At 39.7% G+C, this 15281-nt stretch overlaps 2 protein-coding genes across 2 annotated transcripts in view; one reads left to right on the top strand and one right to left on the bottom strand.

Moving 5' to 3' along the window:
• The window catches only part of LOC140754485 (uncharacterized), a 226960-nt gene that overhangs the window by 189634 nt on the left and 22045 nt on the right, over positions 1-15281 (bottom strand). The gene's annotated exons all lie outside the window — the stretch shown is intronic.
• The window catches only part of LOC140754481 (hemicentin-1), a 30043-nt gene continuing 15354 nt past the window's right edge, over positions 593-15281 (top strand). The window contains exons 1-15 of the mRNA XM_073089504.1: positions 593-941; positions 2250-2479; positions 7980-8093; positions 8993-9079; positions 9962-10099; positions 11511-11700; positions 12540-12730; positions 12810-12879; positions 13130-13202; positions 13279-13475; positions 13614-13686; positions 13769-13965; positions 14287-14458; positions 14747-14841; positions 15183-15255. Of these exons, the coding sequence (XP_072945605.1) occupies positions 674-941; positions 2250-2479; positions 7980-8093; positions 8993-9079; positions 9962-10099; positions 11511-11700; positions 12540-12730; positions 12810-12879; positions 13130-13202; positions 13279-13475; positions 13614-13686; positions 13769-13965; positions 14287-14458; positions 14747-14841; positions 15183-15255 (2168 nt within the window). The 5' untranslated portion in view covers positions 593-673. The remainder of the gene's footprint in view (positions 942-2249; positions 2480-7979; positions 8094-8992; positions 9080-9961; positions 10100-11510; positions 11701-12539; positions 12731-12809; positions 12880-13129; positions 13203-13278; positions 13476-13613; positions 13687-13768; positions 13966-14286; positions 14459-14746; positions 14842-15182; positions 15256-15281) is intronic.

Here is a 15281-nt window from a genome sequence, read left to right as displayed (position 1 = left end):
AAGCTGAAACAAACAGGTAAAACACAAACGACAGTTCCATGAATATTAATTATTATAATATTATTATATTTAAATATTAAATACAAGGAAACTCAAAAGCGTAACTAATAATTAAAATAACACGCAACTATTAATAATCTATACAAATAAATAAGCACTTTACTGTACATCAGTAATTTTGAAACAATTACGATATTACGATGTTGTGTTACAGCCAAAGTAATAAATCCCGATATTATACATAATATCTAACCATTATGTATAAAATGTGCTTAATATGGTCAAAGTGATAAATAACGCGGAATTAATCACATTAACCAGTCATTATATACAGGGTTCCTTTTTCATTTTTGTATATATGTAAATTTAGTAAATAAGTTGTTTTATATTTACCTATAGTTTATTTTATTATATATAATTTTCTATGGGTTTCATTATAATTGTAAATATTTTCAGTTTATTTATTTATTTCTTATGTTAATTATTTAATACACAAACCTACAGGCAAATATATGGTTTATATTTTGTGTTACAATCTTTTCCTGTTACATATACGGTAATAAATATATTATTGATGAAATTTATGAAAATCATTAGATCATTACACATAACTGAGTTGCGACACGCACATGTACCGTAATGTGTTGATTGTGTTTCATTTAATTAGTACAGAATGGATTTAAAGTTGTGTAGAATATTAACAGTGCTTTTGTGGTTGAGGTATTCCTATGGTTATTCAGATTCGAAAATCAATGTAGCATTCGTTATCGATGATACATCATCTATGAGGGACGATATTTATGAAGTTAAAAAAAAGACCCAGTATATATTTGATGTTATGAAAAACAATAATTCTCAGATTGAGAATTTTATACTAATTACTTTTAACGATAATACGTATTATTCTAATAATAGGCTGTATGTAATTGAATCAATAAAACGTAAGTATGATAAGAAAATAATATTGCTTAGCGTTAATTACCACCCGAAGTGCAATAGAGTTGATTTTACATATATATGAATGAATTAAAAAGACATGACTTCCAAAGTTTCCACCCTTATTTTGCAAATATTTTAACATATTATACAAGTTTGAGATATAAATATTGTCACATAAAAATTAATAAAAATTTAAAACATTTATAAGAAGGCCACATACAATCTTTTTTCAGTAGACTTATTGAAAGGGGTCCATAGATAGAAAAAATAACTAAGGTGATAGGTGTCAAGGAAATACTTATTCTAATAAAATTGTTACCTACCTACTATGCTACTGTAACAATATAAACGTTAATTAGAAGAAAGTGTCTATTAATATTTTGTTTTATTCTAGAAGCGCATGCACTGTTCATATTTATTCAGCAATTTCTCAATTTTATCTCTAATTTATTCTCAAATATATCTATCTGACTCGTAATGCGAATGAACTCAGAACTTCGGAAACTCATGTAACTTTAAATTTGCACTTTCATATGGATTACGTTAAATGCAATGAACGCAATGAAAGCAATGAAAGTCATATCAAAATTGAATGATACAGATACTGGCAATAGGCATGATGACATTATTAAAATAAATAGGTAATAAAAGAACAAATGATTTGAGTAAAAACAATATATTGAAAGGATTTCCAAATATGGACCAGTTTTAAGATTTATATTTTCAGTACAATAAAGTTAGGAAATACTGTAGTCGGTCATCTGGTCTGAAACGCTAATCGGGGCGAATGACCTCACTTCTCTGACGTCAACGTTTTGCTTGAACTTTTCTATGGGATGTTGTAGCGTCACGTCACCAGAGGACGCCATGACACCGGCGAGTTTTCAGACTTAATTCAAAATTGGTATTAAAATTATTTTCGTTAGTACTGAAATTATTGCCGAAATAATACGATTTTTGGAATCAGTAGACATGTACCTACATTAAAAAAGTGATTTCAAAATTTGTCATCAGGCCCATTGTTTGGTGCCGAACTTGCGCTCTACCATGGACTAATTTTATCCTTGTTAGGAGTAATAGTAATAATAATAACTTTTATTTCTGTACACAAAATAAAAAAAAAACATACATGAAGCAAACTTACAAGGTAGTACGATACACAAAGTATTTATACAATAGATAAAGAGATACACAATACACAAGGGATCCTCATTATAATAATATGTTTGTAACTGATGAAACTGATGAAATGAATGTTTCAAGAATTTTTTCTAGACAGATATGGAACTATATTGTTAACTTTGTTGCAGCTATCGTAGTCAGAGCGACTACTAGAGATCCAAAAGTATTTTATAATGCATTGGACCAAATACGGGTGTATGGTGGCGGCGACTGTCCGGAACTCGCATTAGCTGGAATTAAAAAGGCTGTAGAAAGGAGTAAACCTAATTCATATATATATGTGTTCACCGATGCAACCGCTAAAGATGTTGAACTAGAAAGTCAAGTCAAATCTATGGCACTAGATAAATCTATTCAGGTAATTCTTGCCGTACTGATAATAAACGAAAATATGTCATTGTCAAGACAATTATATAAAAAACTATTAGAGAAAAAACATAACATAAAAAAATCACCACCGTCACACCCACACCACACCATCGTCACCACCGCCACACCTATTTCTACCTGATAACAGCAGTGTTAGGCGCTGCTGTGTTCCGTTTTGTAGGGTGTGGTAAGGGAGACAGACTTTTCCGAGGCGTTCCAGCTTAGTCCTCAGGGGTAGCGGCGCATCTGTGGCCGATCGCAGGTAGGAATATCTAATCCTATCTGGGGTTGATTACAGATGTCTATGGGCGGCAGTAGCCACTTACCATCAGGTGGACTCCTTGCTCGTCTGCTACTCTTATATTATTAAAAAAAAAACATTTGAGTTTCCTCACGATGTTTTCCTTCACCGAAGGACTTTCAAAGTTTATTAGAGGTGTGACTACTATATTAGTAACAGGTACAGGTATCATAATACAAGCCATGTATATTCATATTAGGATAGGCGAATATAGCGTAATAGGTTACCAAATATTAGTCAAATAATAGCGACGCGTAATAGCGAGGCGAGCAGGCGAGTCGCGTCGTTATGACAATATGATTTGCCGGCCGCGGTCATCTCCTCTCATTCATTCGCCGAGCGGCCACAGTAAAAATATGGACCAGTATGGAAACTCCCTATAAGCGTTCGAAACGGCACACACGCAAACATGCACCTGAAAACAACTAAGCCTGTTGAAGCATAAAGGAAAATTTAATCACCTTCACCGGTTTACTTCTGTAATAGGCATACCCACGTGATTAATATCATGCATATTCTCGAGATATTGTATTTCATATTAATTATTGTAGATAATAGTAGTTAATAGTGATCGGTTCACTAATATGTGACTAATATCCTATAATAGGTATGGTATCATAATATACGAATATGCAGGTATCAATATAACAATGAGCTAATAGTGATCGGTTCACTAATATCCTATAATAGTTATGGTATCATAATATACGATAGCTAATATATTCAATAATAGGATTACGTAAAAATAACCCTAATATAACATCTCTAAAGTTTATTGATAAATATTCAAAGATAGCGACGACTGTTATTTAACCCACAAATTAGTTACATAAAGTTACAGATACAAATCCGAAGAACAAAAGCATGGATGATATACCTATAGCCTGTTAATTTACATTATACTCTTATAATGAGTACATAATGAGTACATTTATCTTTCAAACCAGCGTAACAAAGGTCTGCGCGTTTACCGTTAAATAAATCCCATTTCTTCTTCTTCTTCGTCGTTTTCTTCATTTCTCAAGGTCGTGCTCGTTCTGCTCGATCAATATATTTGTGTGTTCCAATCTCCTATTGTCAGTGTACATTTCATTTGGTAAAAGTGTGGGGATCCTGGGAGTTGACATATCTTGTGACGTACAGTAACCAGTATCTTGTGACGTAAAGTGGACGTTAAGGCCAGATTGGCATCAAAGAATCCGAGCGTCTTGAATAGAAAGAAGCAGTACTTCACTGCGGGGCAACTCGTTCTGCTTTATAAGGTGCAAGTGATACCCAACATGGAAACAACTATGCGCAGCAACTTATATACAATTTAAAGAATTGTAAACGACCCGATGATTTCCGATCGGTTAGAACCTTTAAGTTTGCGATGGGACATAGGTTCCCTCTGCTTGTTCTACCGGATTTGCAAAGGAGTGTGTTCCCTTTTTGTTTTTTAATTGTTGACAAGGGGGAACCTTAAAAAGGTACCTTATGCCGTGGGAGCGGCACGGGGTTATGTGGGATTCTTACCGAACTAAAACCCCCCCGGTGGCCGTCCTCGGCGCTGCGTAGAGGGCTCCGGGATCTCCAAAGGAACGCAACCGGAGTCTGTGCAGCAGTCTGTGCATAGCACCCGCTATCTTATGAATCCGGGGGACGAGACGGTCGAAGTGCTCGTCGAAGCACCAACGGCCATCCAGGCCTAGGTACTTCATATACCTGCCTATCCGGATGTCCGTTTCACCGACGCGCACTAAGGTTTCTACTGACTCGATTATCGGCCTGCGTCCGTGGAGCCAAATCGCCTCGGTCTTCTGGGACGCTATCTGTAGGCCCAACCTGCGGATCTTCGCTATGACGCGTGCCACCCCGATCTCTGCTAGCCAAACCGCTCTCGTATAGACACCCCTTCGGTTAGAACAAGGGTGTCATCGGCGTAGCAGACGATGCTCACTCCATCCGGGAGCACCGTTCTCAAGACCGCGTCATATGCGATATTCCACAGTGGTGGGCCCAGTACCGAATCTTGCGGCACCCCGCGCACGACGTTCCTCCCACAAACGCTCCCATAGCAACCTGGGAAGCGCATACGCCTGTCCGTCTAGTAAGCCTTCAAAACCGCAATTAAATAAGACGGCACTTGATGAACGGACAGACCCTCCAAGATCGCTCTCCAGGGTAGAGAGTTAAAAGCATTAACAATGTCAAGGCTTACTGCCAAGACTACTCTACCCTGGGATATGGCCTGCTCTGAGAGCGTTCGGACTCGGAGGATGGCGTCCACCGTCGAACGCTGCTGCCGAAAGCCGAACTGGTTTTCGGAGAGGTCCGGGCCATGACACGCTACGTGTTGGCTAATTCGAGAAGATATGATCCTCTCAAATAGCTTGCCCGCCTCATCCAACAGGCAGATGGGTCTGTACGCTGATAGGGAGATCCGAGGCTTGCCCCACTTGTGCAACAGCACCAACCTCGCCTGCCTTCACACCGACGGAAATCGTCCATAGCGGAAGCAGGCGGTGAATAGGTTTTGCAGCCTCCCCCCCAGCACTGTCAGCGCCAAGATCTAGACCTGACCTGGAATTCTGTCCGGCCCCGGAGCAATGTTTCGCCGCGCTATGCGCTTAATCGCTCCGTCGAGTCGACCGTCCGTTGACCGTGTGAAGGGATCCGGCAATGCGGCGGGAGGACCCGTTTCGTCAGTGGTTCCTGGAAACAGGTTGTCCACCACTGTGTCCACGAAAAGCGGGTCAAGAGTTTCTGTGAGTGGAGGCACCCAAGGACGTAGCTTACAGAGCACTATCTTTAAGCGATTGCGCCCTGAAGCAATGTTGTTGCGGCCCGGTACTCTACATACTTCTCCTCCCATTCCACAGCGCCAGATGACCAGCGTCGTCGAGCCCGGGTGAACTGGCGTCGAGCGCGTAGGCAGGCTGCACGCAACCGTGCGATGTGCTCCGACCACCAGTACACAGGGCGTCTCCAGCCAGTACTGACACGCGGCATCGCGGTATCGCAGATTGCCGTCATGTCATCCCTGAGCTTGATCGCCTCCCGCTCGGGATCGAGCCGGTCATCCTCCCCGGCGGTGCTGGACCAGTCCATGACGTGGGCCGGAGTGACGAGCAGGTCTCGATTGAGTCGCTTCAATGCCCACCGACATGGCCGGTCTTCTGAACGGCGGGCATCTACAGCCGGGAGCCGTAACACTACGTCCACCAATATGTGGCGATGGTCAGACAACGTGACTAGTTCGTCGGCCACCCTCCAGCCCGTGATCAAGCGCTCAGCAGAGAGAGTCGCCCACGAGAGGTCTACGACCGACTCTCCCTGCCAACGCACGAAGCTTTTGTTTGGCTGTCTTTCTCCTACCGGCCCGGCCCTTTTTAGGTCCCTGAGTCGCCGGTTCCGGTACAGCTTTGACCACAGGGCGCCGCTGGGAGGCAGTCTTTCTACGCCCGCAACTCGGAGATTGCCTTTGGGCTGGCTCCACTCGAGTCGGAGGTGGAGGCCGTTCTTTCGTCCTGGCTTTGCGCCCTACTACCGTCACCCACGTCTCCGCTTGCGCGGCTGAGGACGACGCGACCGGACGCCGCAGTGGCGCCTGGGCCACTGGTAGGCGCGCGGGTGTAACGGGCGTGGTTTTCTGCCCTAGGGGGGGGCGGATCGCTCTGTCGGGGAAGAGCTCGTTCCTAAAGGACGCCAGCTTTTTGTCTATAATGTATCCGATACGGTCCATTAAGGCGTCTCCATTTTCGACCCTTATTTTTTCAGCACGGGGCGGCTCAGGTCCAACCGCGGTTTTCTCACGGCCTAACTCATTCAGTTCCGCCGTGAGAGCCTACACCTTCCCGTGCAGGTCAGCAAGCTGGGAACGCAGTGTGGCATTCTCCTTTTCCAGGTGTGCAGTGGTCGCCCGCTGCACAACCTCCGTCGCTGCTGCCTGCACGTGGCGCACTGCCAGTCGGATGGCACGCACCATATCGCCCTTCAAATTTCGGGATTTGTCCGCGACCTTTTCAATAATCTCTAGGTTCTCAATTATGTGAGAACCTAGGTCGCCAGTCGGCTACATGGTCAACTCCCGGCTCAGCTCTTCGGCACTCGGGAGAGAAGCCTTCGCTCTCGTTTTGGCTACTGGAGCCAAGGGGACTGCAAAGTCGTCGTCCCTGCCGGCCTGGGGCTTTAACGACTTCTTTTTGGGCCGCTCGTCGTCACTGCCTTTTGTCGGCAGCGCTCTCTTGCGGGCACCAACCGACGTGGCTGCAGACTGAGTCGACGCAGCCGACATCAAGGAGCAGTCCGAAAGTTCGTCTGCGTCCGATGAGACGGTCGGTGTAGGCGAGCCAATTCTTCTACCTCTACTCGACCGCAGCTTCCTCTTCGCCGCTTGTACAGCAGGCAACAGTCCAGTTTCATTTTGCATCTCGGAGTCCGTTTTGGGATTGCAATTGTCGTGTTTACGAAGGCCGGCGGATTGCCGACCTACGAGGCAGTTGTTGCCCCGGTGTTCGGGTACCCACCTGGAGACCGTTTTCACAACTAGCCTGTTCCATATTTGCGTCTTTTTTATGGGGTGAGCTCCCCTGGGCCGCTCTTAGTCTGGTCCTTCACCCTTCGCCTTCCGGTATGAGTAACTCTGCCGTATAGCCTTGGGGATCATTAGGACCCACAAGCCCCCCACCACGACTAGTTGGCAGCCCATTCGGGGGGGGGGGGGGAGGTGAGTGTTCCCACGAACTACTTAACCTGGTTCCCACGTTACCATTCCTCCATCGCGTCACTCGCCAAAGGATGAAGTTCCATCTACACCAAATAGACTCCTGGTGGTTCTCCACGCTTAGATTTGCACGGACTTTCTTGCCACGAACGTGTAAGATGTGGAATGGACTTCCTCCTGAGATACCTGGAGCGCTATGACATGGGGTTCTTAAAAAAAGCAAAAAGAGCGCTCGTCCAAAGCCGGCGACGCAATGGCGACTTCTCTGGTGTTGCGAATCTAAAACAATAAAAAAATCATGTTAGTACGTTCGTGGTTTTCAATTCAAAAAGAAAATAGGTTCGTGGTTTAATGTAATTCTCAAAAATTTATTCATTAGAATTCTCGGTTTTAACTTTGATCAAATGAATGTTACACGTTCAGTTTTAAAACACATATAAAATAAACTATTTATTTAACTTTGAACAATTTGGATTATTGTAGATTACATTCGTTTTGACGGCGACATGTTCGGGTACATTGGATTATGTGTACAAAAGATTGGCTGTGGCGACATCTGGGGAACTATTTTATTTGGAAACGAACGATATGGATAAGGTCAGTATATTTATTGCATTAAAATAAAATCAATAAGTTTTAGAGAAAGAGGAAAGTGGTATTATACCCATCGAGCGTTTGTCCACCGCCGCCGTCACCGAGAACCAGATGACGGAGCCGAAGTAGCCGTACATACATTTACTATAGCCGCTTGTCCACCGCACGTCCGTCACCCGAGCACCGAGCCGATATTTCGAGTAGATCGACGTGACCGCTAGATCGGCACCCGAGATTTTGACGAGCCGATGTGCCGGCAATATAAAACATGTTTGAACTTCCACTTGTCCACATACTGCCGTCACACGCGTGACAGCTGGCACAAACTAAACCTGCGATATCGGTCGCGGTGGACAAACTATCGCCGTCACGACATATTTAAATCGGCCCGAAATAATCTCGTTCTCGGTGACGGTTCGGTGGCGGTGGACAAACGGCCTTCTTGGCTTGTGATATTGCGGCGGTATCTACTATCGCTGTTAAGTGCTAAAATAACGATAGTACTATATTCTGTTCTAACACGTTCGTTTTTCAAGGCGGTGGAACCCTTTGGTGTTCTACTCCGGCGACACTTCCGTCACGCCTATTTCTGCCTACTAATAACAGCAATGTTAAGAGCTGCTGTGTTCTGGTTTGAAGGGTGTGGTAAGGGAGACATACTGGCGGCGGCGCATCTGTGGCCGACCTCAGGTAGGAATATCTAATCCTATCTGGGGTTGATTACTGACGTCCATGGCCGGCAGTAGCCACTTACCATCAGGTGGACTGCATGTTCGTCTGCGAATGTCTTATTATAAAATAAGTCAAATATTACACAAACACCTTACTCCTTAACGTTTACGAGTATACGTTACGGTACGAGTGTTAGCATTAGAAATTAACTTTGTATAAATATTTTTCAGATAATAAATTATGTTACACATTCAGTTCAAGATCAGAAAACAACGTTGTTATCTAAGGAGGTTCAAACAGGAATCCAAATTAAAAAAGTACGTATGAACATCAGTGATATAATAACTAAAGATAAGTCACTAGCGGGTAAAATTTGACATATAGGTACAAAATACCATAATTGTAGTCTCTTGACTCAGTCCCTATCGAATGGCGAAGTGATTGATACGTATGTCATGGAATCACATATGACAAGTGAGTGAGGAGAATTGAAATTATTTTGTTTATTATTCGTGTATGGTCCGCTTGATTATTGTCTATATAGTAAAATGTAAATAAAATTAAAAACGTGCATGTGTGCAGTCAATGTCTAGCGTTTCGCTCACTATTTTGAGTGGTTCAGTGGGCATGTAACGTATCTAGTTTTTATATATCATTGATGAACATTAATAAAATAACAAGATTTGGTCGATGAGGTACTACTGCACCTATTTGTAGCTTAAAGTACAAGCACTAGAGATGTGCCAAGTCAGACTCGAGTCAGTACTCGAGTACTTACATAAACTCGCATACTCGAGTACCAGTGGTACTCGAATATTGACGGTACGGACAAACGAGTGAATGCAGCAGGAATTGTGCAAGTAACAACTAACAATATTAATATTGTTTAATTTTATTTAGTGAGTGTCTTTTTTTGCTCTTCCGTCTACTTTTGTAATCTGTTGGTTAAATAGCGTATACGCAGAGACCATTAACCTTGTAAATAAAAAAAATGTTATTATTAATAAATATAATTTTAACTTGCAATGTAGGCATATATATCACAATTGACTCAAACTAAAAGCCGCTGATCATTCGGCGTTTTCAATTTAGTCAGTGATCAGCCAATGCATCTCTAGCTTTTTTTTATCTTTTTCTTTTCTCAACATTACGAAATATGAAAGAGTATGTACATAATCATACAAATAATTACTTCTCAGTTTACAGTTGACAATGACATGATGTCCATATCGATTTCGGTCAGTATTATATATGGCTCGATTGCAACACTACAAGTAACTGGCCCAGATGGTAATAAAGTGGCGACAAACGCTCTCTTTGGAACTAGTAAGATACAGGTAAATGAAACTATTATAAAGAAGTAGACTACTAGCACAGTAGTGGATCAGTAACGTAAACTGTTATACCTAATTTAAGTTCAGAGATCTTTTTAAAGTGAAAATGTCTTTAGAATAAATAGAACATGCGTGATTTGAAACTGACACTTGTTTCAAAATATGTATAAAATTACAGTCCTTTTTAAAATTAAATTTGGGATTGCAAAAGTCAAAGGACGTAATTTTATTTTTTGAGTATCAAGAGGGGGTGTGCGTAAAGCTAAATTCAAGTTTGTAGGAACGCAACTCTTGCCCCTCCGTCGCCATCTTGAAAATGGGGGTGCAAATCGTTTTCACGCTCTATCAGACAAACTATTCGTCGGAAAGTAAATTTGCAAAAACAATTATGGTACCAAATTGAATTGAATTACGTAATAATTTGCCTCTATATCTTTTTGCCGTAGAATTAAAAATAATAAAAAATAACAAAAAAAACACTATGCCACTACAGAGTAAAAAATAATTGAAATAAATGTTGGCTTAGTACATATTTCTGAAGTCGGCGCTCAATATATTTCGTTGGATAACGGCGTAAACAGCGTGTCCAATTTGAGCGCCGACTATGCCGCAAGAAACAGCTTTGAACGACGTTTTTATTTTATAAGTTTAAATTTATTATTAGATATATTTTAATTTAAAATTTTAAGTTATGTTTACTTTAATTATTTGTGTTTTATTCAATTGAGAATTCGAATTGAGAAACCTCCTCCTTTTTTGAAGTCGAAGTAATTTAAACTTTAAAAAAGTTTTTAACGAAATTACTCAGATTAAAATTTGGGAATACATTTTGTTTCAAAAGTTTTTTCTAGTTATTTTATAAAAACATGACATCGGAGTATTTCGATAGATGGATTTTCAAAGAGAATAATTCTATTTAGGTCCAATAGGTTCATTCAATTAAATTAATAAATTGTTCTTACAAATTCTTTGACTAGTCAGCATAGTATGGCCACTATATATTATATAATTTATTAAACTTTACTAAAATTGAAATAATTATTACTTTTTTTTTTTTTTTTAATAATATAAGAGTAGCAGACGAGCATGCAGTCCACCTGATGGTAAGTGGCTACTGCCGCCCATGGACATCTGTAATAAACCCCAGATAGGATTAGATATTCCTACCTGAGGTCGGCCACAGATGCGCCGCTACCCCTGAGGACTAAGCTGGAACGCCTCGGAAAAGTCTTTCTCCCTTACCACACCCTTCAAACCGGAACACAGCAGCACCTAACACTGCAGTTATTAGGTAGAAATAGGTGTGGCAGTGGTGCCGCCGGAGTCGAACCACAAAGGGTTCTACCACCTTCAAAACTTATATTTATTTGGATTATTAAGAAACAAAAATTAACATTTAAATTTTTTGTACAAGATTGTGAAAATTGTTGAACCTGAAGTAGGGGAATACAGAGTAATGACGCACGTGTATTGTACGAGTATGTACTGCAAAGAAAATGCAGACGTTGGAAGTATTGTGATCAGAGCGTCAATAAATATTGACTTCCAGTACCACTTTTTGGTATTAACCCCAACATCAGTGACAAGGACACAACCAATAGCAGGTGATCTAAGTGTTTTTTATGTAGTATAGAAGTAGCAGACGAGCATACAGTCCATCTGATGGTAAGTGGCTACTGCCGCCCATCAACATCTGTAATCAACCCTAGATACGATACGTTTCCTACTAAAGGTCGGCCACAGATGCGCCGCTACCCCTGAGGACTAAGCTGGAATACTTCGGAAAAGTATGTTTCCTTTACCACACCCTTCCAAACACAACACAGCAGCGCTTAACACTGCTGTTATCAGGCAGAAATAGCTGGGGCAATGGTGCCACCGGAGTCGAACCACATAGGGTTCTACCAACTTCAATGGTTCAAGTGGTTGTTGATGCTCGTTTAAAGTCCTACGAGATAGATTTTTCGAGATAACTGGATGAACTGTGGACGTAATCTAACTAAAAAATGTATTCAGTACTGCATTCTCTTCCGGAATTATCTTTATTGGAATTTGAAATGAATTTATTATTATTATGAAATATGAAAACCAAAACCAATATGTAGATCAATCGATCTACAAAGTTAAGCAACAAGAACTTGGTGGATGTACGCTAGTAGTTTTTGGCTTCGGAGGGCCTCTTCCAAGGACTTACCTTAATTGTGGGTAGAGATCCGTGCCTAGGAGCACGTGAATCCCATCAAGTAAATTGATTCTATGCTACCAAATAAATATATGGTATACACCGAAACTAGATATTTATTAATGGTGCAAATTAGCTTCACTATCATCATTTTAATAAATCATACTGTGTTTCATAATTTAGGATACTGTATTTCCATTTTTTTATATTTATATGTGTTATGTACATGACATTATTTCATTTTTAAATGCTATTTTACAGGACGAGTGTTTTATCTGGAAATAGATGTCAAAGTACCAGAACGAGTTTCTTTTAAATTAGAAAAAGTTTTCATACTTGATACTAAAGATAATATATTAAAAGAAATGCTCGAGAGTGACGTCATAAGTCAAAAAGGCGATATATACACAGTTGGACCTTTAGAAATACCACACAACAATTTCAAAGTAGAAGTGAGTACGAAGAAAAGAAAAATGCTTTTTATTTACAATTTCTAGAATAAAACATGTTAATTATATTTATGTATTTTAGATATCCGGTGTAAACCAGAACACGGGCGCAAAATTTAAAAGAGTCGGTCGCACATTCGTTGAACCAACAGGTAATAAATATTTAGGAACACATCAAAATATTGTCTATTCCTCTTTGATAATTCCTCCACTCATTAGTGCACTTTGATCACAGGTGCCTAAAATTTCGTTTATTATTATTAATACATTTTATCATAAATTAAGGTTAGGTTAAAATTTATATGAATTGGACCCGCTCTGTTTTTGATTTAGTTTTATCCATTTATAAACGAAATATAATGTTCATGAGTCATTGTTCATGAGACATTTGTCACTTTACAGATTCCCCCAAAATTGATAAATCTAAATCTAAGATTGAGGTAAAAGAAGGATCCACGGCCGTTATGTCATGCAGGTATGATATTATTTAAATACTAAGAACAATAATGATGAAATTAAAATGTGTTTTTAAATTAATGTTCCATTTCTAGAATCGTAAATGGATTGCCCTCACCAACGATTACTTGGGAATTCAAGAGACCAGGCTCAAGTCGTTATGAAAGACTGCGTGAAACAAAGCAGGAGATCCATATAGATCGTGTCGGTTTAGACACATCCGGCGTTTACAAATGTGAAGCAAACAATATAGCCGGACGAGATTTCCATGAAATCAATTTAAGCGTGTTATGTACGTATGACATAAATAAAAAATAATCAACATGTATCACATAGCTTATTTTTTATAGAAGGTAGTGACGTTGCGATTTTCTAGTTTATTCAACAAGGAGATCTCTCCATATTTCATACCTGTACGGTGTTGTTGCAGATTATCCGAAAATTGTTAAAAACAAGGAAAGCATTACGGTGACAAAAGGATCGAAAACGGTCATATCATGCAGGTACTTTTCTTGTTATTTCAATGAGTTGATTCAAGATTAATATTGTATCAATATTGTTTTATTTATTTTTTTGGGTCCTTAGAACCAGAAGTCTATTACCTACACCAAACATGACTTGGGAATTAAAGAGACGTGGCTCTCATATATTTAAAAGGCTCTCCGTGACAGATCAGGAAATCCACATCGATTCGGTTGAATTGAAGGACGCCGGTGTTTATAAATGTCAAGCAAATAACGTGGTTGGAACAGATTCCCATGAAATTACACTGAACGTACAATGTGCGTATATATTCATATATATGTTAGACATAGTACTGGTAGCTTTGTGAACTTGTTCTAAAATGCTCATTCCAGCCTGACTATGATCCTATAAGAACCCATAAATGACCTAAGTTGATTTCATTCAATTAAGTGTTATGTTGTTTATATTAAAATTTCCTATATTTCTAATATCCATTGGAATCAGATTGAATAGGAAGCTTTCAAAAGTACCTACTCAAAAATAAACGCTACATTACTGAAGCGTGCGAAACAGCATACATTATACTTACTTAGAATAACTATAGGAGTTTAATTACGTTCTGTTTACAATATTCTCAGATTCACCGGCTTATGTTATTATCCAAGCACCAAAAATGACAAAAACTGGCGATGAAGTCATACTGTATTGCAGAACTTCCGGAGAACCAGCACCGAAAGTGGAGTGGCTCAGAGATGGCAAATCTATTGCTTCACATGAAAAATACGTCATTGATAAGAGCAACTCATTGAGGTCAGAAGTTATCTTAATCCACATTTTGTTAAATAATGTAGATAATTGTGTATAGCTCATTCCCAATACGGCTTATTGTTAACGTCTTGAGCGTTATCATTTCACGCAGGAATAAACAATCAACTAAGTCTTGCAATATATATATTCATGCACTACCTACTGTTTCAGTATTTCTAATTTCTCTAGTCAAAGTGGATTTTACACTATACCTACGCGCAGCAACCTACAGTGATTTAACAATATTGTAAATAAAACTAACTCGAAATCTAAATTCTTGTATGTTTAAAGGTTTGTAGCTGATTTAAAAGACAGCGGAAGTTATACTTGTGTGGCAATCAACAATCACGGCAGAGAATCAAAAACCACTACAATAGTCGTTTATGGTAATTGTGAAAACTTTCATATATATTTGTCAATTTGTGAGCTGATCCGTCCTCAGCTGTGGGTCAGTAATGAGTTGACGACGACGACGTAGTTCTCCAAGCGGCTGGTAGAATTATCCATTCCATTGCGATAGATCGAGTACTATGAACATTTGTTTGGTGTACTACCTACTGTGTGTGGATAAATTTAATATGTATATAAATACGTGAGATTCTACTGGAATATAAATATCTCTGTGTATTGCTTAGACAAGATACTATTTTATTTCTTGATTTAAATTTATACAATTGTAACAATAAAATATAATTTTCATGCGAAAACTTGACATTTGCCTTTACAGATTCCCCCAAAATTGATAAATCTAAATCTAATATTGAGGTAAAAGAAGGATCCACGGCCGTTATGTCATGCAGGTATGATATTATTTAAACACTAAGAA

This window comes from Epargyreus clarus, unplaced genomic scaffold (genome assembly GCF_041222505.1).
Source record: "Epargyreus clarus isolate Ecla_fem2 unplaced genomic scaffold, WU_Ecla_fem_2.2 ptg000029l, whole genome shotgun sequence".
Lineage (NCBI taxonomy): Eukaryota > Metazoa > Arthropoda > Insecta > Lepidoptera > Hesperiidae > Epargyreus > Epargyreus clarus.
Note: the sequence above shows the minus strand (reverse complement) of the source record. Positions and strands in the feature narration are given on the sequence as shown.